The sequence below is a fragment of the Felis catus genome, chromosome D1 (assembly GCF_018350175.1).
Source record: "Felis catus isolate Fca126 chromosome D1, F.catus_Fca126_mat1.0, whole genome shotgun sequence".
In the NCBI taxonomy this organism is placed as follows: domain Eukaryota; kingdom Metazoa; phylum Chordata; class Mammalia; order Carnivora; family Felidae; genus Felis; species Felis catus.
In genome coordinates this window covers 1,335,819-1,362,911 of record NC_058377.1, presented here as the reverse complement: position 1 = coordinate 1,362,911, position 27,093 = coordinate 1,335,819, and the positions used below count along the sequence as shown (strand labels likewise).

Sequence of the window (27,093 nt, the reverse complement as noted above, 5' to 3'; positions counted from 1 at the left end):
CACCAGTTTGCATTCCCACCAGCAGTGCAAAAAAGATCCTCTTTCTCTGCATCCTCGCCAACATCTGTTGTTGCCTGAGTTGTTACTGTTAGCCACTCTGACAGGTGCGAGGTGGTTTCGATTCGTACTTCCCTGATGATGAGTGATGTTGAGCATCTTTTCATGTGTCTGTTTGCCATCTGATGTCTTCTTTGGAAAAGTGTCTATTCATGTCTTTTGCCCATTTCTTCATTGGATTATTTGTTTTTGGGTGTTGAGTTTGATACGTTCTTTATAGATTTTGGATACTAACCCTTTATCTGATATGTCATTTACAAATACCTTCTCCCATTCCGTCGGTTGCCTTTTAGTTTTGCCGAGTGTTTCCTTCACCATGCAGAAGCTTTTTATCTTGATGAGGTCCCAATAGTTTATTTTTGCTTTTGTTTCCCTTGCCTCCAGAGACATGTCGTGTAAGAAGTTGCTGCGGCCAAGGTCAAAGAGGTTTGTGTCTGCTTTCTCCTTTAGGACTTTAATGGCTTCCTGTCTTACCTTTAATTCTTTCATCCATTTTGAGTTTGTTTTTGAAAAATACACAGAAGTCTTAATCAAATCAAACTCTTCATAAAGAAAGACATATAAATGGCCAATAAACACATAAAAAAAAGTACTTAATGTCATTAGTTATCAAGAAAATAAAATTCTTATAAGGCATTACTACAAAACCACTAAACTTATTAATATGAATGACGGAATACACTCAATGAGGAGCTCTCCTACGATATGGAAGTCACTCACAAAGTTAAATATTTACCTACCTTATGACCTCTTCAATATATTTTCCCGGGATAAATGAAAACACAAACCTACAAGAAGCTTGCTTGGGAAGGCTCATAGAAGCTTATGCATGTAGCCCAAATCTGGAAAGAGTATATTCACGTGGTACAATACCATAGAAAAAGGAGTATAAATGATCTACGAGTATACACCACCACACAGATGAAGCTAAAAACTATTATTCCAGACAAAGACTACATATGCTTGGTTCCATTTGGATGACCTTGTTGATTAGGAAAAGTAATCTGTAGGGAAAGAAATAAGAACAGTGGTTGACTCTGGGGAAGGATTCAGATCAGGTGAGAAAGGGCATAGAGATCTTTCTAGGGCGTTGGAAATGTTCTAGTTCTTCGTGGGGGGTGGGTTACATGGGCAGGTACATTTGTAAAATTCACTGAATTATGCACTTAAGACTTGTATCCTTCACTGTATGTCAGTATCTCAAAAATATTTAAACCAAAAAGAAACTAACAGAAAAAAGAAGTCTTAATCATTAGATAACTACTAAAACAATTAGAAATAGTGATTTACAAATCTTCCCCCAAACACTGGCCCAGATAGTTCTATGGATTTTTTTTGTGCAAAAATTCATTTCAAGGAACAGATGGCTCCAATATTACATGAACTCTTTCAGAGAAAACAGTGTGTATTCTACTATGACACACAGCAAATACGGACACACTTCACTCATTGTCCTATTAAATGAATGCAAATAAGACAAAACGGCCTACATCATTGATGCTTATTCCACATAGTCTTGGATACCTGGCTGACAATTAGGACAAGAAAAAAAAACAAGAAAAAAAATAACATGAGTTATAAGGATCAAAAGGGAAGAGTCCAAATTACCATTATTAGCAGGTCATTTGATCACTTCCATAGAAAAGCCCAAAAGAATCAAAACTCCTCAGACAGGACAGACCTTTCAGTGTTCCCAAATATAACATCAACACATCAAAATCACTTACGCTCCTACACATTCACAATAAACAAGTAGATAACATATAGAAAATAAAATACTGATAGCTACAGGAAAATCTATAAATCTATCTAGGAAGTAATCTAGCAAAAACAGAGTAAGACCTCAATAAATAAAATTTTCAGATCCTATTAAAGATAAAACAAGAGAAGCTAAAAAACAAAAAAGAGAGAGAGAAAGAAAAGAAAAAAAAAAGAAAAGCTGATGACCTACTACTCCAAAGACGACCAATTTTCCCCAACTTAATTTATAAGGGTAATGAAACTTTAATTAAATCCCAATGGGATTCTTGAGGAAACTTGAAAAACTGATTCTGAAGTGTTTACAAAGGAATAAAAGCAAAGACGGAGAGAGGCCCCCCCCCCGCCGCCAGACATGTTACAAAACCACTGCGTCACCAGGCGCAGAATGGATACAGAAGCAGAGATAGAAGGAAGCTAACAGAACCAAATATGAGTCCAGAAACACGTCCTTGGTGTGACAGAGGTAGCGTCACCAACTGGAAGGAAAACAACAGATTATTATACGATGCCTTGGAGAAGACTGCATGGAATCCAGGAAAAAACCCAGATGCGTTAGATCTCTCCTCAGGTGTTCATGATTTATACATTTCACCACGTGTTTCCGGGTCCTCTCCTGCTGGACACAGGGAAGGGTTACCCGTTCCAGCCCATTTGCAGTGTTTTGGGGTCAGATCACTCGTTCTGGACAGTGAATTGGCAGTGTCCACCAATGGCGGACGTGCGGCGTAGGCCAGAGATGAACTTCTGTTGCTTCGAGAGACCTTAAAGAATTCAGGGCTTCTAATCCTGGAATAAGTTAGCCTATCCTCTCTGATATAAACCACGTACAAAATGAAACTTCGAATGGATTTAAAATCTCAACGTGAAAGACAAAACTCTAAAAATAATTGTAAAAAGGATAGGCAATTTTTGCCACCTCAACGTGGGGAAGAAGGTCTCCAACAACACCAAAAACGCTGAAGCTCTATGGGGTGGGGCTGATAGGTTCGACCACATCAAAATTTCAACCGTATACCCGGGTAGCCAAGAGCAGGTAAAGGCATATCCAACTGTGCAATCAGAAAAATAGGAAATGTAGATAGGTTGTAGATTTCTACCCATCGAAATGGCAGAAATTGGAAGTTCTGGTAATCCTAAGGGCTCGTACAAACATGGGGGGGGGGGAGACGTTCATTCTAGCCGGTGGCACGGCTCTGCCCGAACCCCGGTGATTCCACTGCTGGGTGTTCATTCCGATCGCGGTCCGCAGGAGAATTGTCAGAGGGTGACCTTTAGAGCAGGGTCGGTGACAACAGGGAGCTGGCCGCGGCCTGGGGGCCTTTGCTGGGAGCTGACCAGGGGGGTGGGACCCCTCCCCGCACACGATCGAAATATCAGAATACCACGCAGCGGTGGGGGGCCGCACACCAAACGGCACCAGACCAGCAGGGACTGACTCGAAGGCCAAGTGTGAGAATGAAGAGCCAAGGCCAGTGCCATTTATAAAAATAGAGAGTTTACACACAAAACGGGGCCATACGCTTTTCAAGAGATACGTGCAAATTTACATGAACCTTTGGAAGGAAACAGGGAGGATATATATTAAATACATTAGGTATTTGGTTTTTGTTCGGTGGCAAATCCTTTTTTAAGTTTGTATTCAAATTCCAGTTAGTTAACACAGTGTAATACTGGTTTCGGGTGCACAGAACGCGACTCAACACTCTGCACGTCACCCGGTGCCCGTCACAGCAAGCGCCCCCCTTAATCCCCATCACCTGTTCCCCATCCCCCACCCCACCTCCCCTCTGGTGACCATAAGTCTGTTCTCTATAGTTAAGAGTCTGGGTCTCAGCTGGCTCTCTGTTTCTTTTATTTCCTTCCATTTGCTTGCCTGTTTTGTTTCTTAAATTCTGCGTACGAGTGAAATCACGTGGTATCTGTCTTTCTCCGACTGACTGGCTTCACTTAGAATAATCCTCTCTAGCTCCATCCACGTTGCTGCAAATGACATTTCATTCTTCTTTTTTTTCTTTTTCTTTTTTCTTTTCTTTTTTTTTTTTTAGGTAGGCTTTACTCCCAGCAGAGCCCGACATGGGGCCCATCCCGGGGCTGGAACCCACAACCCTAAGATGAAGACCTGAGGTGAGATCAAGAGTCGGGTGCTCAACTGTCTGAGCCACCCAGATGCCCTAACTTCATTCTTCTTTATATCTGAGTAATATTCCATGGGGGGGGGGTGGTTTAGGTGTGGTGTGGGTAAAGAAGAAAACAGTGATAAAAATAATAAAAGTAACATATAGACTAGTGAGGATAGTATGGCCTGAGGGGGAGAAAAAAAACAGAAAACAAGAAAATGGAAAAAATGGAAAAGAGAGGGGAAGAGGAGAAAGAAAAATTGAAAGAAAACTTAAAAAACCCTAAACATTCCAAAAATAAATCATTTATAACGTTACCACCCAATGTTAAGCACCGTGAATATTTTGGCTCATAAACTTGTACTATTTTGATGCTTACGTTTCTCTTTATGAATATGAAAACACATTGTACCCAGGTTTCTATCGCCTGGATTTTCCTCCTAGCAAATGTCATGATATCAAGTAGCCTCTATATCGTATTAAGTGAAAAAAGTCCTTACTGACCACCTACTATGTGGATGCGGCTTTATGCGCTTTGGCGGCATCGGCAACATAGTGAGAGCTGTCTTTGTGGGGTTCACACTTTTGCTCAGGGAAGACAAACACAGAGTCAATGTAATTTAAAAAGAAAGCCTGTAGGAGGATGGTGCACGTTACGGGGGAGCACGCAGGACGAGCGAAGGAAGAGTATTGGGCACGGGGATCCGCCGATCCCCGTAGCGTCACAAGCAATAGGGTCAGCACTCACAGACCAGGTGTCCCTCGAGGGGAGACTCGGAGCACAGGAACGGGGCACTGATCGCCTGGGGGAGCTTGCTTGGCACAGGTCACCAGCCAGGGGGGACGCCCCAGGACGGGACAGGCACCCCGGTGCACGTGAGAGCCACGTGGCATCGTGGCCCCGGCTGAGCGAGGAAGCCAGGTGTGGGAACTGAGGCAGCAGACGGGCCGAGCGGACTGGTCACCGTGGGCCGGTGTGAGGACTTTGACTTGGAACCCGGACGCCAGGAGCCAGGAGCACGCTGACCAAAGCAGCGCACGCTCACTGCTGCTGGAACACAGGCCGCAGGGCACCAAGAATACAAGCAGGAAGCCTGTTGTCCGGGCACGAGAGGACGGCGGTTCAGACCACGGTGGCAGCAGGGGACACACATGACAGAAGGCACCTGTAGGTGTCCTGTTCTCCTCACAGACATCTCTTTTCTCGCAGGTTCTACTGGGCCCTGTCCTATTGGTGATAGGTAGTTGCTAAGCCTTCAACTGTTATTTGACGGACAAAATGTTTTCCTTTTACCATTTCCAAAGCAAATTGTGACTCACTGGGCCTCTGGGGACCTGCATATGAGGTCCACCTGTGACCCAGCATCCACTGAATTTGCTGAGCAGCTGCTCTGGGTGAGAAAGCTGCGTGGCCCGGCAGCTGAGGGGACAGCCTGTGTGAAGCACGTTCAGGCGCTGAGTGCTGGCCACTGTGTGACCACGTGCGGCCTCTCAGTGACCTTGTACAACTGCTACCCACAGCGTGACATCAAGGAGATGCTCTTCAGTCCCTGAGGGACAAAACTGCTTCGGGACTCTGTGGCCGCTCCGCGAATTCCCTGCCCTGTGTTCTCACCCACAGCAAACTGCGTTTGAACGAGCTTTGGCTGAGTCCCTAGTGCCCAGTCGTCCAGCGCCCCTGCCTTGTTCAGAGCCTGACCCGTCCTCCCCAAATGAGATGGTGGCGCCCGTGCTTCCATTCCCATTCAGGGGCTGCCCGAGTGGACTCTGGGCGCCCTCTCCTGGCCTCGCACGGGCGAGACCAGCTCCAGCCACACCAGGGGGGACATGTGTCCGGCATCCAGGTTTCCATGGCTTCCACGAGCCCAGCTCCGGGGTGTCTGGCATTTTACACTGGATACACCGGAGTCCTGGAAGCTTCTCCCGTAACTCATGGCAAGCTCCCGTATGTGCCACGAACACACAGAAAACTCCCTGCGTGGAGAGAACAACGCGTTGACAGCCGTCACCTCTGGCGGAGGCTTAGGAGGGTCACATTGACCTGTCGTGCTTAGGAGTGTTTGAAATTGCTTTTCACGGAAACGTGTGTAGTCCTGTATTACTAGAATATTTTCAACGATTTTTTGTGAGTCCTGTGAACTTCAGTTTATGACCTGCTTTCCATCTGCTGCCTCTAGGACGCACGGCTGTCCTGGGAGATCGTCTCTTACACGACTGACGGAAAACGGTCACTCTCGCTCTGGGTGCCGGGCGGTGGGCTGAGCGCCTCCCGTCACACCTGCACCTGCCTGGAGCCTTTACAGCGTTCCGGCCACGGGGGCACCACTGAGGAGACCCAGGCTTCGGGATGGGACCCCGCGGCAATAAGTGGCTCATCAGGGACGTGAAACCGAGGCGCAGAGACTGAGGAACCTGCCCAAGGTCAGGTGAATGGAGGTGGGGGAGGTGAAAGGTCAAACCCAGGCCTCCAGACCTTGGCCCCCCCTGCAAAAGAGAGACTGGCCGCCTGTGAGGACACCAGGCTCTTCAGTTCGGGCTCCACCCCCTTGCCCTAGGCAATCACACTCGCACAACTGGGGAGAAGGAAGAGCCAGAAAGTCCCCATGGTGACCTCAGTACAACATTTAAACAATCCTGAGATGACAGGTCAACTCTGGTCCGTGACTTCGCTGAGCTCCAACAGAAATAGCTTCGGAGGTGGCGTTATAAAACCAAACCTGGGCCCCCAGCTCCATTTACCTGTTAGCTGGGTGACCTTGAATCACTCACTTAAACTGTTTACATGAAAGTGACTTTGCAAAGGCTCTGAGGACAACACCTGGCCTATAACGTTTGTCCAATAGACATTTACGTGACACAGTCTTCCTATCCAAAGTCAAACTGAGGACCAGGGTGGACGCAGGTGGTCCTGGGATTTTAGGACATAATCTTCTCAAACCCCATGCCAACCCACATGATCCTCAGGCGCAATCACTCCACACAGTTACTAACCACCTCCCGCTGAAAATGTTCCCGTTGAAAATGATGGCCTGCGGGAGGCGGACAAGGGCCCCCAAACGCCCGAATTCCGGGATGCCTAATCCCTGAAATCTGTGAACACGTTTGCTTACGTGGCTGAGCAGACTTTACAGGTGTGAATAAGGTTGAGGACCTTGACATGGGGGAACGGCCTGGGTTATCCAGGTGGCCTCAATCCAATCGCGCAAATCCGTAAAGTGGAGAAACCCTTGCTGGTCAGGGCAGGAGGTGAGGCAGGGAGGAGAGGTGGGGAGAAGCAGGCTGGCTGGCTTTGCAGCCGCAGCAAGGGGGCCACGGCCAAGGTGTGCAGGCCGCCCTGGAAGCTGGGAACAGCTCCTCTGGAGCCTCCAGAAGGGACCGGAGCCCTGCTCACAGTTGGGTTGTAGCCCCGAGAGACCCCCAGCAGATCTGTGACCACAGAACGGTGAGATGATCCATCGTCTTGTTTTAAGGGCACCGAGCTCCTGGTAACTTGTTAAAGCAGCCAGAGGAGGCTGGGGCACTGCCCGGGACACACCAGTCGTCAGGGGGTAGGCTGTGTTTTTCTGGTATTTTAGGCCGAAAAAATTAGTTGAGATTCATTGACCCAGACGAGAACAGAGTCTAGTGGGGACTTTGCAGGTGGGAGGCAGAGCTAGTCCAGAGGGGTTCCCCTCGACCCAGGCGGGGATGGGCTAGGGGGGTGGGGGGCAGGGGGTGAGGAGCAGGGGCGCCGTGTGATGGTGTGAGGGTGCACGGAAGGGGGCGCACGGAGCAGGGGCGCGGTGTGAGGACGCACCGAGCAGGGGGCGCTCAGAGCAGGCCCCAGCCCCCGAGGAAGGCTGACCGCGAGGACAGGAGCTCGGGGGGGGGGGGGGGTTAGTTTTCCGCCCCAGGGGACACCCGCTGCTGGCAGACAGGGACAGGCCGTGTGGCAGGGTGCGTGCTGCTGCAGAAACACAGGCACATCCGCGGACACCCCGGGGCGGTTCCCAGGGGCCTGGGGTGACGGACGTCACAGGTGACGTCATCTCGCGGGATAGCTGGGCGGGAGGCTGGACACCGGACGGGAGAACTTCAGGAAAGACTCCGCTCCGGGAAAAGGAAATCAGAAACCGCAGCCACAGGCCAGGCCGGCTGACGGGAGGAGAGAGACTTTGGGGAGATCCACTCCGCGGCTTCCTGCCTCCAGCAGAGCCGCCTAGAGAAGTGGCATCGTGCCCTGGTGGGGACAGGTACTGACCACCCGTGCGGTCTCACCCTCCCCGCGCTCCGCCTGGGAGGAAGCACAGGCTGGAAGACTGGGCGGGGGTGGGGTGGGGGTGGGGTGCTCCCGCTGCCGCCTGCAGCCATCCTGCACGCGCATGGCCGCCACAGCTGCTCCTGTGCCCCACCTGCCACCCACGGGACCACCCCCTCCCTCATCGGGGCCCTGGATGTTAGCGGTGTGGACGCCCCAGGGCACGTGTGTGACGCGATGGTACCTCCGGCCTCCTCCACGTCCTTCCTCCCCATCCAGCCTGCCCCCCAGAGCTGTCTCCTCCTCCTGGAGGAAGACCCAGGTCACCATGCCCCTCACCCAAACTCCATCCCCTCCGGGTCTGTCCTGGAGGCTGTGGCCAAGGTTACCTGCACTGACTCGCTCAGGAACCGACGGCGGCTGCTTCTCAGCGGCCTGTTGATGCTCAGTCCTGTCCCTCCACCGCTGGGTTCCAGGCACCACTGCAACTTGCTTGTCTTAATAAGCTGGACACACATTCACCAGGAACCGTGTTAACCCCCTGGTACTACCCAACCTTCCTCCTCTCTCCGCCCTAACCCACCGCAACCCATCCACCCCAGCCTCCATCCCAAAATCCAACCCACGTTCAGAATTCACCTCCTGGGCTTTGCTGAGCTCCCCAGTAGGATGTGACTGTTCATTCTTTTCAGCCCTGGAGGTGTGATGGTCCCCTCTCTTGTCATATGTTCTCAATCCTCTTTGCAGCAAAGTTTTTTCTTTTTTAAGTTTTTTTTTTTTTTTTTGAGAGAGAGAGAGAGAGAGAGAGAGAGAGAGAAAGCACATGTGGGGGAGGGGGCAGAGAGAGTGAATTCCAAGCCAGCTCGCTGTCAGCACAGAGCTTGACCCTGGGCTCCCGCTCCCTGAGAGCATGACCTGAGCCCAAGTCGAGAGTCAGACGCTCAACCGACCGAGCCACCCAGGCTCCCCACCGCAAAGGGCCTGAACTCCTTTTCCGAGTCGCCCGGGATGCTCTCTAAAATGGCACACGCCTGGGAACCGCCCGAGAGACTCGGGCGCAGCAGCCGGAGCGGGGTGCACCTGTCTATGTTTAATGCACATCCTGAGGGTCAGCCAAGAGGGAGAACGGTTGCCTCGTTTTGAGTTTTTCCTCCCTGGGAGCAAAGGGGAGAGATGCTTGGAAGGATCCACAGAAAGGCCCATTTGGTGGCATCTCTGAACCTCCTTGTCCTTAACTTTAAGATGAGGATGCCAACCCCTACTTCCTCGGGTGGTTATGAAGCTTACGGGAGGGGAGAGAGACTGAACACCCGAGACAGAGTCCAGACGCCCCACGCACACCTTTACCTCCGCCAACGACAAAGACCGCTGGCTCGGCACAGGGGGTCATTCATGATGATTGGAGTGATTTCTATCCGAACCACTTGTGCTCTGCACGAGGAGTTACCACACGTCCTCTGGCTGCACCAGGCTCTGGACACGGACAGAAACTGCATGGAAGTTATTTCGTCACTCGGTGGCTTAATCGTGAACACTTCTCTTTCTGGAAAGGAAGAGCTTTTCGACACTGCGACCTCGGTTCGCAGAATGGAAGCGCGGCCACCGCGTTCATCCCCCAAAGGGGACACCGCCCTGGAGGGTGTCCACAGGTTGTCACCTGCAGCGTCTCCTCTAATCGTCCTGAGGCCGTGCGAGGTGTCCAACGTGCGGAACTCACGACAACAGAAGAGCTGTGAGGAGTTGCACGAGTAGGAAGTGGCAAAGCTGAAAGTCGAGCCCACTCAGCACAATGTCAAGTGCAATGTTGTTTACGCTTCACCACAACCGACCCCAACAATCACCCTGCTAACCGGCTCACGTGTGTAGACTTCCGTCCTGATCACAGAGTTAAAATGCATGAGGCACAGGACGCGTTGCTTGGCTGCTATGAAGCAGATTAGCCGTGTGCCACACGGGGTATGCTTCCAGGCTCGGTGACCTTGTTTCCTACCCCAGATCACGTTCCTGTTAGCAAACTCCCACTCCGCCTCCAAATTCAGGCACACATCCACATGTCCGGCTTTCCCTGCCACCTATGCCCATCCCCGCTGCCTGGACCCATTTTTTTTTTTTTTTAATTAAACAGAAAACAGACTAAATCTTGCAGTTTCAGTTCTTTGGGGCTAAGATGCAAAAGCGAACTACAACAGTACAACTTGCTGTCGCTGCTGGGGGACAGCATATCAGATCATCAGACGAGGTTGCTGCCCAAGACGGAAATAGGGAGACCCACCATTGCCTTGGATCGTCTGTCCAGAACTTAATTTCCTCCATCTTAATCCCAAACGCCCCTTCTACAGAAGAAAGCCTTCATTTTCTAACAAATTGTTGGCTTTTTTTTTCCAAGTAAGTTCACTTAAAAGGCACATAGCCCCTAAATTCGCACTGAAGTGTAAATGACTGACAGTCGACCCTTCCACGTAGTACATTTTCTGAGGGTAGAGGGCCTGAAAGCAGTGTGGGCTCCGGGCATCAGAAGGGGTGAGGCACGGGTGGCAGGCAGACAGGCAGCGGTCACGTGTGAAGGAAGGACTCAAAACCTGGAGGCCCAGAAAACTTCTGTCGTCTTTTCCACCCCTCGTCGCAGCTCCAGAAGCGTAGGTGACAAACGACAGTAGCATCTGGTGTAGAAAATCGTGATCCTACAAGTCCACACGTAACCATGTGTTCACGGCATCGGGCCCTGCCACCCTCTGTCCCCACACAAGGTTATTACGGTATTACTGACTGTATTCCTCAACTGTACTTCCCATCTCCAACTTATCTATTTGATAAGCATGGGTTTGTATCTCTTCCCCCCTTCACCCGCCTCTTCTGTCTCCCCATCCCCTCCCCTCGGGCCACCCCTCATCCTCCCTATTTGAGTCCGTTTCTGTTTTTGTGGTTGTTTGTGCATTAGGAGTTTTTTTAAGGTTTGAGGTTTTATTTTTAGGTAATCTCCACACCCAACATGGGGGTCGAACTCACGACCCCACGATCCAGAGTCACATGCTGCATTGACTGAGCGAGCCAGGCACCCCTCATTTGGTTTTTTAGATTCCAAATATAAGTGAAATCATAGGGTATTTGTCTTTCTCTGTCTGACTTATTTCACTTAGCATAATACACTCTCGGTCCATTCATGTTGCCACAATGACAAGGTTTCATTCTTTTTTATGGCTGAGTAATATTCTATTATGTATAATTATCCTATTATATATAATTTTTCGCTATATATTAGATATATATCTGTATTATATATATCACATCTTCTTTATCCGTTCATCTATCTATGGACACTTACGTTGCTTCCATATTTGGCTGTTGTAGATAATGCTGCAATAAACATAGGGCTGCACATATATATTAGTGTCATCCTTTTCCTTGGGTAGATACCCAGAAGTGCATTACTAGAACATAAGGTCCTTCTATTTTTATTTTTTTGCAGAATTCTGTCTAGCATAACATTTATACAAACACCACAAGTTTTGGATTCTTGCATAAATCCCTGACCAGGATGTTCAGAAGAAAGTGCCTTTATGAACCTTGTAAACAAGCCAATGCATCAAAATATCTCAACACAGGGTAGACCAGTGTTCAGGCAACCTTAGTGGGCAGAGGATTTGTCACTAGAGGTCTAAACTGGGGGAAGCGGGGCACCTGGGTGGCTCAGTCAGTTAAGCGTCCGACTTCGGCTCAGGTCATGATCTCGCAGTCCGTGAGTTTGAGCCCCGCGTCAGGCTCTGTGCTGACAGCTCAGAGCCTGGAGCCTGTTTCAGATTCTGTGTCTCCCTCTCTCTCTGACCCTCCCCCGTTCATGCCGTCTCCCCCAATCTCAAAAATAAATGTTAAAAAAAAATACTTAAAAAGAAAATAAACTGGGGGAAGCCACATCGTGATTAAGTTGTGCGCCCGGGACAGTTGACACGATCACGACCTTAGAACGGCTTGAAAAACCCGAGGAGGTTGCACACGCATTCAGGGCCTGGGCTTCTGCAACTGTGCACGTTTGCCTCGTGTTTGCCCTTCGAGGTCCAGTTCTAGCTTGACCTCGTCCGTGAAGCCTTCCTTGATTCCACCTTCCCCCACCATTGCTTTTTCCTCCAGACCCCCATAGCATTTCATCCCAACCCCTCTGACCTTCTCTCCCATAATCGAGTACCCGTCACAGCACCTGGCATATGGTGGGTCACAGGAAACATTTGGGTGAATGCAGGAATCTACACCAGGAGCCTTAATCTGCTGCCCAGATATGTTCGAACCTGAGACGGATTTCTTTGGATTTTTCCAAAGCTCATGAGAAACTTCTAGAGGGACCCGAACTAAGTACTATATAGCATCCCAAACAAAGGCCTATTTCCATATCAACACATGTCCTATGTCGTAAACATTGGTCATGTTGACAAACACATTTATACACCACCCACCTGTCCTTGCAGGATACATGTAAATATATGTAAATGAATACATGCAAAGACTGTCTAGTGACATGATCTACATGTACATCAGAATAACTGTGACCAGGTGACATGATCTAAAACCTGCCCAGGGGCCCCTCAAAACCAGTGCAGCCCATTTGCAGCCACAGGGGCTGAAAATCCTCTCCCCACGTCTTTTCCCCGGGGGCACACGCACACACACAATCTCGTGCTCCTCGGTGAACACAAGCCAGGGTCCCCCAGTTTGTCGCAGGCCTGGACCGGGTGCTCATCATGGGGCAGCCAGGCTCCCAGGTGTGGCTGCTGGAGTGCCTGCCCGCTTGGAGTCTCAGGACCCATCACTTGGATTGAGTCCGAGCCACCCCCCACCCCCCTCACTCAGCGCATGACTTGTACAAGTTCTCTTCTCCGGATCTGATCTCTTCTGCAAAATGCAGGACATGACAGCATCCCAAGGCAATGCGAGGATGGCCGGACACAACAGATGTACAGCAGGTACGTGTGGGACGTCGTACGTACTCAACACACTGAGTACTCTTATTATCATCACTGTTGCTTTCTTTGTCCTTCCCATGGAAAATCCAGCTTGCAGCCTGGGGATTCTCTAATACACTGACGCCCAAACCCCATCTCCCAGAAGCTGCTCCAGGACCCCACACGGGCCCTGCTTGCTGACCACACGCCCAGCCACGCTCTCCTCACATCCAGAGAGTCTCTGGGATCCCCGGCCCCAAGATAACTACCATGAATCCAACAACACCCCTGCATAAATTAACCCGGCCCCAGCATCTGCCACACCTAGGAAATGGAAACCCACAGGTAACTGCTGTTCTCGAACTTCAGGATCAAGCTTCCCTTCCTTCCCCTAGACCAGACAGCTTGGCAAGAGTAAATCTCTGACCCAAAAACCCCAAGAACAGAGAAGAGCAAGTTGCAATTGTTTTTCTGTTGCAGGACACCGCCACCCCGCCGTGGAGTCCCACATCGCGTTGTGGCGTTGCACAAGTCTCCGAGCATCGTTAGCCCGTGTTGCTTCATGTTGCTGATGGGGCAATTGTCCAAAACACAGCTTTTATAAGAGACCAGAAGAGGACCGTGAGGGACATCTGATCCGCTGAACTCGAGGGTACCCAGGAGGGGAGGACCCTGCCCCAAGGGCCAGAGCAAGGCCAGGATGGCGGTGCTTGCGGGAAAGGCCATGTTCAGTCTGACGATGCTTCTGCCTCTGCTCTCATTCCTCCTGCACCTCTCCGGGGCCTTTCCGGTACGTTGGGAATCCCCGGAAGAGGAGACCACGCAAGTCGTTCGGGTAAGTTGACAATCCGGCAGGCGCGTGGTTGACGTGCCGCTTATTGGGAAATCGTGTGGGTTGTTTCTTCTTTCTAGTTAAATCAGCCCGAATGGAATTGTGCGGTTGCTTTGTTTGAGCTTGAACGTCTCGTGTCAGGGTTTTGGAGGGCCCCAGGCGGGGCTCTTCGATCCCAGGAAAAATATCGCTGTTGGGCTCCCACCGGCTGGGGAGCCGTTGAGCAGGAACGGTTTTTCTTTTTCATTTTTTTCAACGTTTATTTATTTTTGGGACAGAGAGAGATAGAGCATGAACGGGGGAGGGGCAGAGAGAGAGGGAGACACAGAATCGGAAACAGGCTCCAGGCTCTGAGCCATCAGCCCAGAGCCTGACGCGGGGCTCGAACTCACGGACCGCGGGATCGTGACCTGGCTGAAGTCGGACGCTTAACCGACTGCGCCACCCAGGCGCCCCGAGCAGGAACAGTTTTAATTGCAAGACTAAATGATTTTCTTTCTCGCAAACCTAAGATTCCCCCGTTCGCTTATATGCAGCCCAGTGACTCCATGTCCGGTGTTGTCTGTACGGACTTGTCTTCACAGCCAAAAATCTCAGGGGGACTAGAGAGCGTGAGGACAGGAAATCAGAAGGAACTAGAAAGCAATGCGTAGTGCAGTGAGATTTCCTACTCCAGATTCTGAGGCTGTCTACGAACCATTCCGGGCACCATCAAAGCCAAAGCCATAGCTTTTCCCCTCATCCCACAGGACAAGAGTCAGGCCACGTTTTGAAGAAGCACCAGGAACACTGTCACCGATTTGTCACGTGCAGTTTTCTTAGCATTGCAGTTGTAGAAAAGCATTCTTTCTTTTGCTTTTTCCCTTTGCTTTGTTCTTGAATATATCTTGCAGTGAGAATACTAAGCCCCAGGCTAATAGCTAGAGCTCACGGAGTGCTTACTCCGCACAAGACACCCCACTAAACGTTTCCCCAACACTGTCTCATGTCGACCTCGCTGCAGCCCTGCAAGGGGGGATTATTGTTCCCACTGTGGACACTATGCGCCCCAAAACTCAGTTAATCTAAGGCAGAGCTAGTATTCGAACTCCAGCCTCTGTGAATCCCCCTTTCCCATTTCTGTGCTCTGTCGTGTGCCCCTGGCCCCTTCCAGAGGATCTGCGGTGGATAAGAGGCTAATGCCGATGATGGTGCCGTTGCCCCAAACCTATCCGGAGCTCTCGTGAAACTGTCCGTTCTCACTTGAGAAGCATCCAGAAGGTCTGAGACTTGAATGGGCGTCTCGGCAATTTCCCTCCACGCACGCACTTGCGTTTCTTAGCGACAGGGACTAAACCTTCTCTAGAGGAGCAAAAAGATACGTAAGAGAGACTCTGCATTGATGCAACTGATACCTTAAAACATCAACAAATGCGGGGGCACCTGAGCGGCTCGGTCAGTAAACGTCCGATTTCAGCTCAGGTCACAATCTCACGGTTCGTTAGATGGAGCCCCACGTCCCACTCTGCACTCACACTGTCAGCAGCGTCTCGTTGGGATTCTCTCCCCCTCTCTCTCCGCCCGTCCCTCCTTCTGTCAAAATAAATGAACTTAAAACACTTCAAGAAATCAGGAAGGCCTAGCCAGTCTCCTGACTGCATACGAGCATCTTGCACGTGGCCTTGGACCTCAACCCTTATGGAATACCTGTTTTTATGTTTTTTTAATTTTTTTTAACGTTTATTTATTTTTGAGACAGAGAGAGACAGAGCATGAACGGGGGAGGATCAGAGAGAGAGGGAGACACAGAATCTGAAACAGGCTCCAGGCTCTGAGCTGTCAGCACAGAGCCCAACGGGGGGCTCGAACTCACGGACCGCGAGATCATGACCTGAGCCGAAGTCGGCCGCTCAACCGACTGAGCCACCCAGGCGCCCCATACCTGTTTTTATGTATAAACATTCCCGGGAGCGCCGAATGGAGGGGCCGTGCTGACCAAGGGATGGCGTTCTCTCAACGCCGGGCTGCGACTCTGTGTTTGCTCCCGTGACTACCAGCTTGTTAGACGGTTGGGAGTGACTTAGGAAGGACGCCGGGAAGCCCGGAGCACCGACGGAGGTGACTGAGCAAGTCCCCTCACGTGTGTGTCTCGGCCCAGAATTACCTGGAGAGGTTCTACCAGCTGCCGCGGGGCGGATACCGGTCCGGACGGAGCAACGGCACCAGTGTGGTTGTGGACAAGCTCAGAGAGATGCAGCGATTCTTCGGCTTGAACGAGACGGGGAAGCCAGATGAGGAAACGCTGGAGATGATGCGGAAGCCGCGCTGCGGGGTGCCTGACAACGGGGACTTCATGGTGACCCCGGGAAACCCCAGGTGGAAACATACGAACCTGACCTACAGGTGAGATTCCCGAGCTTCAGGAGGCGTTAGGGGTGTTCGCGAGCGTGTGTGACGCACCAGGCACTGCTCCAGGACACGGGGCCCACGGGACCCCACCCCGGGGAGACCAGAGTCTAGTGAGTGAGGCCAGGGGGGAAAGAGCAAAGACCCCACAGGCTCTCTTCACCCCAAAGCCTGGAGTTTTCATGCTCCTCCTCCAAGTCTAAGAGACGATGGCCACATCAGACTGTCCCTCTGTGAACCCCCTTCAGGCCCCGACAAAGGCTTAGTCATTACTCCCCGCGTATCCCGATGAGAACGATCTCCGTCAAATACCACGATCTGCCGAGTCCTGAGTGGAAGGCCCTACATGTATTGAATCCCCCAACAGCCCTCTGAGAGGGGAGCTATGTTACGATCCTCCTCTTAGGAACAAAGACACCGAGTTTGAAGATACGGAGGGACTTGTCCGCAGCCCCGAGCCCTCATTAGACCCTGTCCAGGGGCAGCGCATCATGTCACTGACCCCTAGGTGGATGAGCTCAGTGTGGTGACACCCCGTGTGCTCATTTTGAAGGATCCTGAAGTACACCACGCAGTTGTCCCAGACCAAGGTGGAAACTGTCATTAGCACAGCCTTTCAAATATGGGCTAACGCATCATCCTTGACCTTCACCAAGATCTCGCAGGGAGAAGCGGACATCAATATCGCTTTTTACGAAGGAGGTAGGCCCTCCGCCCTCGAGCTCAGTTTTACTTTCCCGAGCTAACCTGAGACTCGGCAAGGACCTGATACGGGTTGTGCTATTTCAGATCATGGTGACAATTCTCCATTTGATGGACCCAATGGAATCCTCGCTCATGCCTTCCAGCCAGGCCCAGGTATTGGGGGAGACGCTCACTTCGATGAACAAGAAACATGGACCACAAATTTTGAAAGTAAGTTAACCAAGGGCATGTCCACATGCAGCTTCTGAGTGAACTTTGTCATGTTAGCAGCACCACGTAGATACATACACACATCCAAGGGGTTTTAACATTTCAAACCCACACAAATGGACCTTTTTAAAATTTCCCTACCCCATATTAGGTCAATTTAGGTTTTTGAAAAGCCTAAGGCTAAGTACTGAACTTTTTTCCTAGGATAGAAATCAAAAGGCTACAGACGATGGGTAAATCCAGCCAGTCCTGTTTGTATAAAGTTTTATTGAAACAAGGCCCCCTTGTTTATGTACCATCTATGGCTGTTTCTATGGCACAACAGCAGAGTTGAGTACCTCCTACAGAAGTACAGAAATCACAAAGCTTAAAATATTTACTATCTAAACCTTTACAGAAAAAGTTTGCTGACCACTGCTTTAGGGGATATCTTTCTTTTCATATTCTGAAATTTAATGATGTTTGGAAAAGGTCCCTATTTTTGGAAATCAGAAACAGTTGGGTTTAGAATAGGATAGGTTTAGAAACCTATCCCACTTGGAAATGAGCCGCCATCTTTCTTGTCAAGTTATGTCATCTTTGTGGAGCTCTTCTTCAGTGGTGTGTTCCTGGGGACAAACCAAACCTTTCAGGAGAAGACTCATGATAAGAGATCACCTGAAGGGAAGGATTGAGAATAAGGACAGGTGTATCTGGACCATGTGGTACTTCACAAGGCCACAAGTAACAATACGCCACAGAACACATTCTAGAAAGTAGGAAAGGAACCTTTTATCCTTGCTTGGGACCTGTTCTTCCCACCATTTTCTCAAAGAACCAAGTTTCTCCCGCCAAGTTCTCAAAGAACTTATTCTACCCAAGTCCCTGTGCTAGGAGCTGCCTATACCCTAAGACAGATAACACTCTCCGCTACTTAGAATTCCTAGAGCCCTCCTCACCGGTCCACATGGTCATTCCCTCTTACCTGAACTAAATGACACAGGTTCCCACCTGGACTCTTTACCTCAAGTCTCTGCTCCCTCTAATTTTTCCTAGCATGGCAGCAAAATTTATATTTGGAAAGCCTATCTTGGATTACATTACTCTCCTACTTAACCTTGCAGTGTTTACATTTTCTGCAACAAATAATATCCACATACCTTTCCTTGGCATTGAAGCTCTCAGTACTTTTACACCCTCATCTTTCATGGCTGTCTTCCTGTGTCGCATGCTGCAGCCACCTTGTGCATTCACCGTTCCCACATGACAGCACCTGCTTTCCAACCTTCCTACATTTGCCCAAGCCCCCCCTTTCAAAATCTCTTTCTGTGCTATGTCACATGCCACCCCTCTGTTGTCTTGCAGCTGGAAATAAGGACATTCTCCTCAGAATCCCGACAGTCTTCGTGTCTCTTTCTCTAGCTGCTCTCCTCACTGTTTGGTGCCATCCAAGTTGTTGGCATTCATCTCTCCTTCTAGACTGTGCATCATGACAAATCCCCCACATTTGCTTGCCATTCAAGGCCCAACACTCAGAGATGTTTTTGGAGATGCATTCATGATTGCAAAAATACAAGGACGTGATGGTCAAGACAAAAATGTCTTGGAGCATGGGTAGAATTAGCGTAGGCTAATTGTCAATAGGAAGTTGAATGTTGTAGTTGGAGAATGGGGCTTGCCCTTGTACCTGGATTTGACCCCAGCTCCACCACTTATTATTGCAAGACCCGTAAGGAGATACCTGAAATCTGTGGGATTCAGTTCCTTTACTGTAAAAACATTTCTAACAATACTTCATACAAATGTTGCGAGGACTCAATAGTATTATACTTCCTAGCATATGGAAAGTACTCTACAACCCTAGTTACTAATGTATAAGAGATAGGTGTGTAACAAAATGCTCAGCCTGTCTGTGAGATGGCCAGACTGAGAGATTCACATCACGAGTCAAATCCTCATGTGTCTGCTGGGCAAGTGAGGAGGTCTTGGACTTGGCCAAGGAACTTGGGTGCTAATTGCCAGGAGCGTGAACCTTGGAAGTTTGGGTTCCCAACTGGCAAAGGCACTGTGCTCCTGGAAGTTAGAGATGAGGGAGGGAGCAGTGTTTGTCTGTTTCTGGAGGGGAATCCTTGAAGCTGCTTCGAGAATTCAGAATCTGGGAAGAGCTGGTGCCCGCTGAGACTCTACTGAAGCTGAGGGCTTGGGAGGCTGGAGAGGGCTGCTGAGCATCAAGAGACCATGGTGGCCCTGCCACCATGGTCTCTCAGCCTCAGGTCCACACTCATGGAGTACCAGAATCAGAATGAAGGCAGCTTTTCTTGGTCCTAAGGTTTGATGCGAAGCTCACTTAATCTGAACGTGTAACTCCTACCTTGACTGATTCCAATCTCCATTTCTTCAGAAGCCTGCAGGGAAAATGCAAAAGAAGGCTTGGGCAGTGCTGTTTCTCCAGGAGCTTTTGGCTTGGAAGCTGCATTCCTCGAGATCAGAATTTCCTCCACCCTTGGATCCACTTGGAGCCATTCACCACATGTGCTTGCATTGCAGATTATAATTTGTTTCTTGTTGCTGCCCATGAATTTGGCCATTCCTTGGGGCTCTCTCACTCCACTGACCCGGTTGCCTTGATGTATCCCATCTATGCTTTCCGTGAACCCAGCACCTACACCCTCCCTCAAGATGACATCAACGGCATTCAGGCCATCTATGGTAAGGTTATCGGAAGAACACTGTGGTACACGGCGAGGTGTGGCACATCAAGGATGTTCTTGCCGGTCTTGTCTGTGGTGGTGGAAGTTGGAGGGCTCCTGGGGTCTGTCGGGAAGAAGGTACCGGTCAAATTTGGCGGATGTGCGCCATAGACTAACGCCAGGCAGGGACACCACTGAATTAGAAGTGCGTGTGGCAACAACAGAGATGGGTCTTCAAAACTTTGTGCTTCGTGGAAAAAAAAAAACAGAATGATGCATATCACACAGTGTTTAAATTACACAGTATATGATTCCACATACATTAAAGTGCATATAGGCAAAGAAGGCATTTCAAGAAACATGCCAGCAAGCAGATACATATTGCCCATAATAAAAGTGTTGTCTGTGGAAAACAGAATGGGAATAGCAGTGGAGGATGCAGAGAAAGAAACATCTTTTAAGGACATGGCTGATGCTCTCAGGGAGGGACATAGACAAGCCCAGATCTTATACGTCTCCTCCTGCTGCCTTCCTGGTCTCTAGAGGCTGTAAGAACGAGAAACCCGTGAGAAGGTAGGAGGGTCTGTAAACCAGTGTGGAGCAGAGTTGGGGACAGCAGCACAGAACCAGGCACACCAGGAACCCTAGCTCGGGAACCTTCTCATGATGATAGAATTTTCCAGAAGGACGAGACCTGCTCTATCCTCCCCAACTCCTTTCCCCAAAAAACACCTCCTTCCTTTTCCCATCAGTGTTTTAAATTCTCTCAGCTACTAGCATAGCCCTTCATTCTACAATGAAAAAACACATGAAAACACAAATACCCATAGGAAAAAAATACTGCTAAAATATGACTTAGGTTTATGCTACAGTTTCAAGGACCAATACCAGTTCCCTTCCTGAAGGTGGGTTTGGCAGGGAAGCAAGAAATGGATCCTGGGTGACAAAAATGTGGAAAGAACCAAGAAGGGGGAAAGGATGGGATTCGGATTTTAAAGTGGAGGGCGGGGAGGGGGAGACATAGAATTCAAATTGTCTGACTTCACAACTTGACCTGGACCTTTCTCTCTAAAAATCACCATGGTTGTTTAAAATAATGATAATAACTTTAAGAGGGCCAAATGTACATTCCCTTCATTGCCTTGTGAGATAGTCTGGTAGGGTTTCTCTTCATGTGGAAACCCTTCCCCTTCTGAGAAGCAATGGGGGTACTCCAAGAGTCACCCTGGATTGGACTTTAAAAAGCTGCTTCTCTTTCTCCTCCTCCTCCTTCTCCTCCTCCTCCTCCTCCTCCTTCTCCTCCTCCTCCTCCTTCTCCTCCTCCTCCTTCTCCTCCTCCTCCTCCTTCTTCTCCTCCTCCTCCTTCTTCTCCTCCTCCTCCTTCTTCTCCTCCTCCTCCTCCTCCTCCTCCTCCTCCACCTCCTTCTCCTCCTCCTCCTCCTTCTCCTTCTCCTCCTCCTCCTTCTCCTTCTCCTCCTCCTTCTCCTTCTCCTCCTCCTCCTCCTCCTCCTCCATCTCCTCCTCCATCTCCTCCTCCATCTCCTCCTCCATCTCCTCCTCCATCTCCTCCTCCATCTCCTCCTCCATCTCCTCCTCCTCCTCCTCCTCCTCCTCCTCCTCCTCCTCCTCCTCCTCCTCCTCCTCCTCCTCCTCCTCCTCCTCCTCCTCCTCCTCCTCCTCCTCCTCCTCCTCCTCCTCCTCCTCCTCCTCCTCCTCCTCCTCCTCCTCCTCCTCCTCCTCCTCCTCCTCCTCCTCCTCCTCCTCCTCCTCCCCCTCCTCCTTCTCCTTCTCCTCCTCCTTCTCCTCCTCCTCCTCCTCCTCCTCCTCCTCCTCCTCCTCCTCCTCCTCCTCCTCCTCCTCCTCCTCCTCCTTCTCCTCCTCCTCCTCCTCCTCCTCCTCCTCCTCCTCCTCCTCCTTCTCCTCCTCCTCCTCCTCCTCCTCCTCCTCCTCCTCCTTCTCCTCCCCCTCCTCCTTCTCCTTCTCCTCCTCCTTCTCCTTCTCCTCCTCCTTCTCCTTCTCCTCCTCCTCCTCCATCTCCTCCTCCATCTCCTCCTCCTCCTCCTCCTCCATCTCCTCCTCCTCCTCCTCCTCCTCCTCCTCCTCCTCCTCCTCCTTCTCCTCTTCCTCCTCCTCCTCCTCCTCCTCCTTCTTCTCCTCCCCCTCCTCCTTCTCTGTCTTCTCCTTCTTCCCCTCCTCCTCCTCCACCTCCTCTTCCTTCTCCTCCTTCTCCTTCTCCTCCTGCTGCTGCTGCTGCTGCTTCTTTTTCTTCTTCTCCTTCTCCTCCTCTTCCTCCTCCTCCTCTTCCTCCTCATTCTCCTCCTCCTCCACCTCCTTCTCCTCCTCCTCCTCCTTCTCCTTCTCCTCCTCCTCCTCCTCCTCCTCCTCCTCCTCCTCCTCCTCCTCCTTTTTTAAGGACCTTCAAGCAACCCTGTCCAACCAACCGGACCAAGCACACCCACAGCCTGTGACCCCAGACTGACATTTGATGCCATTGCCACACTCCGTGGAGAAATCTTATTCTTTAAAGACAGGTATGCCATTACTGCTTCTTCCTTTGACTGACTTTCCTGGCATAACTTAGAACTGGCTTCTAATCAAGTCCCACTTTGCACATTACTCAGCTTTTCCTTTGAGTTCTGTGCACGTGTCCCTCATTGGAAAGGACTGTGTTTTCTGGGTCACTCGAAACATCCAGGAAAATTTTTAAAAAAAGAAAGAAACCCTCCAACAGGCATAAACATTCATGTGTTGGTGATAGTATCACAGACACAGGCTCCACACGTGGCTTTACTAGACACAAAACCTCACCCAGTCCCACCCACCCAAATTCAGGCCAGTAAGTGGGAGCTATCCCTTCATAAGCTGAGGGCAAATCATCTCCCTGGTTGAATTTTTCAATTTTCCATTGGCTGCTTTGTGATTGCATAACCACAGGCTGGGCCTACTTGTACCACTTTTGCTGGAATACTCTAGATATTCTCAGTCATTTCTGTAGGGACAACGAGACTAATACAATGAGACTTGTCCGGGTGTGAGGAGGGGACAGGACAAAATGTAATCAGATAAGGTCATGCCTGTGACCTCCCCTAAACACTGAAGCGCCCCCCCCCCCACACACACACACACATGAATGATATCCCGTAAAGCCCTGACCCTGTGCTGGTCACCGTGCTGGGAACCGTCCCACCCTCTCGGGGACCGGGTAGGGGCTGCACCAGTGCAGGACCCAGAGAAGCTGCCTACTCAGGCCACCGCATGCGATCCTGTCCTTTGTGCTCTGCCAGGTACTTCTGGAGAAGGCACCCCCGGATGCCAGAGGTGGAGCTCAACTTCATCTCTCTGTTCTGGCCGGCCCTGCCAGACGGCATCCAGGCCGCGTACGAGGACTCGGACAAGGACCTGGTTTTCCTATTTAAAGGTAACTGCCTAGGGTTTCCTCTTATTTAGGTTGTCCCTGCAGGGAAGGGAAGGCTTCTCTGCAGCTCCCCCCACCCCCACCCCAGCTGAGAGGAGGTGAGCCGATGACAGCAGGTTATGCTGGCCAGACTTGTGTCAGGAGACCCGGGTTGGGTCCAGTTCCTGCCGATAACCACTGTGTGCACTTGAGCAGCTGTTCCCCCCTCAGGCCTCAGTTTCCCCATCTACAAACTGAGGAAACCTTACTAGACCTCCTGAGTGCTCTGTCAGCCCCATCCCCAGTATAATGTTCTCAGAGTCCCCAAGGCTCTAATACAGTCTCTGCATAGGAGTGTCAGGACGTAGGAAAGACCCAGCTGTGAGGCCCTGAATGTCAGGCTGAGATGCTGGAAATTTTGTAGGTGCTGGGGAACCACTGAGGCTATTACAGCCCAATGAACTTGACCACCTTTGTCCGTTAAAGACTATTGTCCCCTTGCTGTTTCTATGATGATTTTACACCAAGAGGTGGTATCGATTTTAGAGGAATGGAAGAACCCTATCTAACATAAAACCTGAATCATTGGCAGGCAGCCAGTACTGGGCCCTGAGTGGCTATGACATTGAGCCAGGTTATCCCAAGGACATCTCAAACTACGGCTTCCCAAGCAGTGTCCGCGCAATTGATGCTGCTGTTTACTACAGGGGAGAAACCTTCTTCTTTGTAAACAACCAGTTCTGGAGGTAAGGTAAACTATTTTTTTGGTTAGAGGTTGAAATCTGTATTTACCTTGTCTACAACCACTAACAACCAGCCATCTGGGGGCTTAAAAAAAAAACCCAGGTGATCTTTCATAGGCGTTTTATTTTCATGAAATCATCAGTGTTGCCATGGCCTTTGAAAATGTCACTTTTATCAAGTCAAAAAGCTTCACAATGGTATTGAGGATTCTATGTCAGGGAACAGAGCAAACCTTAATATGGTCCCAGGAAGGGATGCAAAGAAAAAGGCTAATTCTGTTTATGAGTTAAATTCTAACACACTCAAGAAAATGCTGTTTGGATGGCCTGAAAAATGTGCTGTCCACATTGGACTTATCACCTCACTACTGGGGGGAAGGGGGGGAGGGGGAAGAGGAGGAGGGAAGGGAGGAAGGCTGGTTATGCATCAATTAAGTAAATCCACAGGGAATACAAGCTTTTCTTTTTGAAAATCAGGTCGTGATCTCACAGTTTCTGAGTTCGAGCCCCACGTCGGGTGCTGTGCTGACAGCTCAGAGCCTGGAGCCTGCTACAGATTCTGTGTCTCCCTCTCTCTAGCCCTTCCCCCAGTCACACTCTGTCTGTCTCTCTCTCTCTTGAAAATAAACACACATTTAAAAAATAAAAATAAGTAAAAAAGAAAATAACAATAACATTGTGCTAGCAATCAAAACCCTGTTTTAGAATTAATGCGACCCACCTATTTTCTAAATAGGAATGTGCCCTTAGGTAGAAAAAAGTTAACCATTCTTAGGCCCAGGAAATAAGACATAACAAAGACTGAATGAGAAAACATGTGTGAAGGCACTTTGTAAAGTATCTGCACTTTAAATAAAACTGTTATCATTACATACTGTATTGATACATGGGACATTTTTGTTTCATCAGATACGATAACCAAAGACAATCCATGCAAACGGGTTATCCCAAAAACATAGCGAGCATCTTTCCAGGAATAGAAAGCAGAGTTGATGCAGTTTTCCAGCAGAATCGTAAGTAGAAAAAAAACCCTGATAATAAATTTGTGTACAGTCGTAAAATAGCACGTTTACGTTTCAGTGTTGTATCGGAACAATTTTAATTGAAAATGTCTAAGACCTTCTACAAGCTAATTCAACCCTTGATCTTGTTTTGCTTTTTGGGCAGACGTCTTCCTCTTCTTCATCGGACCCACGTATTATGCGTTTGATCTTAGCGCTCACAGGATTACTAGGGTTCAAAGAAGCAACAGATGGCTTAACTGCAGATAACCCTGAAGCAAAGTCACACGTGCCTGCATCAGTTTCCTACGAATGGAAGGAAAGTCTAGTTTGCAAATTCATTTTACTGTGTCCTATTTATACTTTTCTCACCCATAAGTAATGCCTGCTGTCACTGTCCTCACTGGGCCTGTCTTCCATGAAAATGCATTTGGAGTAGTCCACCGTCTACAGGGCTGATTTAGTTCTCAGCTATTCCAGCTCAAGAGAGGAGATGAAGCCTTCCTGGTCACCTCAGTGCTCACTATGTTGTTACTCATCTGACTTCTAGAATGCTCACATATACCTGAGGCTCCTTAAACATGTCTTAATTATATCCGCTATGTACCGTTCAGCACTGGGTTCCAGTGAGACATAGAGCTCGTGAACAACGTAAACAGAACCTCTTGCCTTTACTGAAAACATGGTGCTATTTTCCAGTCTTGGAAAAAAATCCTGTTGACCCATGTGGTGGGTTGAATTGTGTCCCTCCAAGAAAGAGATATTGAAGTCCTAGTCCTAGGTGCCTATGAATGTACCCTGTTTGAAACTAGAGTCTTTGGAGATGCAGTTAGTTAAAATGAAGTTATCCTGGAGCAGGGGGGCCCCGGAAGAAGAGGGTCCCCGCACACACTGAGGGGGACGGTCACGTGAAGGTAATACAGGGCCTGGAATGATGCATCTACATGCCAACAACGGCCAGCACCCATCACAGGCCAGCAAGAGACAAGGAAGGATCCTTCTCAGAGCCTTCAGAGAAAAGAATTTTATCCTCCTAACACCTCAATTTTAGACTCGTAGCTTCCAGAACTGTGATAGAATAAACTGTTTTTTAAGCAACCAAGTTTGTGATGCTTCCTTCTGGCAGCCCTAGTCCGTCCAGCAGCCAGGACAGAACATCTGCACTTGAGAAATGAGTCAACACAAAATGACAAAGTTGATTATTGTCACCTTCCCCCGGAAAGGAGCAAGAAGGGCGGTACCACTTTCTCTTCCGCCTCCTCCCTGCTCTGTCCTTTTAGATTCCAAGCAAAAGGGCTAGTAGTTGGATTTCTTCTTCCCCATTTCTTTTTTTCCAGGGATACTCTGGGGGGCACCTGCTACCAGTAAGTGGGATTTACTGCACCAACACAACAGTGCTGGGCACAAAATACTGTGAAGCTCACTAAATTAAACTGAGCTTGGATGCATACATTTGATAATGGTTCTTTCCCACCAAGAACTGTAGGACTTCAGGGACCATACTGGCCAACCAAGACATCAAGATCCTTATAACACCATATCGGCAGTTGTTAGAACGTAATGCAGATTATTACACATTAAATGAGTGCATTGTAAACTATATTTATTACCAGCACATTGTATTTTCTTATTCTGTTAGTTTTTAAATCCCGCAGATAATTAGTAGAATTTGGTATCTTATTCTGGTTCAAAAATTATTAAATGCATTTAAAATAAATATATTAAATGACTGACTTGTGATCCATAATTTCTTAAGATGCTACCACATGGTTCATATAAAGTATAAAAAGGAATAGCAGATTTTATATTTGCAGGCACTTCTTGTCTTACCAGAATTATTACATTGACATTAATCTTTCAGATACCCTTTTCATTTACAAAATATTTTGTAAAGATCCGATTTTCTTTACAGATTCCCTCAAATATGTCAGCACATTTTTCTCAACTTACTTTACGAGATGAGAAAACAAACTAGGATGTACTGTCATTCCATTCGTTCATTCATTCAACAGTAAGTAATCGCAGACATGCCCCAGGTACTGTGCTAGGGA

The 27,093-nt window shown here is 49.2% G+C and overlaps 1 protein-coding gene across 2 annotated transcripts; it reads left to right on the top strand.

Annotated features, from left to right (window-relative positions):
- Positions 1–7,207: 7,207 nt before the first annotated feature.
- MMP8 (matrix metallopeptidase 8) lies at positions 7,208–26,140 on the top strand. Of its 2 annotated transcripts, XM_045038196.1 has the most exons (12): positions 7,987–8,167; positions 13,067–13,124; positions 13,584–13,938; positions 16,073–16,317; positions 16,874–17,022; positions 17,110–17,235; positions 19,762–19,923; positions 22,318–22,435; positions 23,189–23,322; positions 23,891–24,044; positions 24,951–25,054; positions 25,209–26,140. In XM_045038196.1, the coding sequence occupies exons 3-12, from the start codon at positions 13,804–13,806 to the stop codon at positions 25,310–25,312; spliced, it is 1,431 nt and encodes a 476-aa protein (XP_044894131.1). In that variant the 5' UTR covers positions 7,987–8,167; positions 13,067–13,124; positions 13,584–13,803; the 3' UTR covers positions 25,313–26,140. The 2 variants fall into 2 exon arrangements, with proteins under 2 accessions (XP_003992354.3, XP_044894131.1); XM_003992305.5 differs by lacking the exons at positions 7,987–8,167; positions 13,067–13,124 and adding an exon at positions 7,208–7,377.
- The last annotated feature ends 953 nt before the right edge of the window (positions 26,141–27,093 follow it).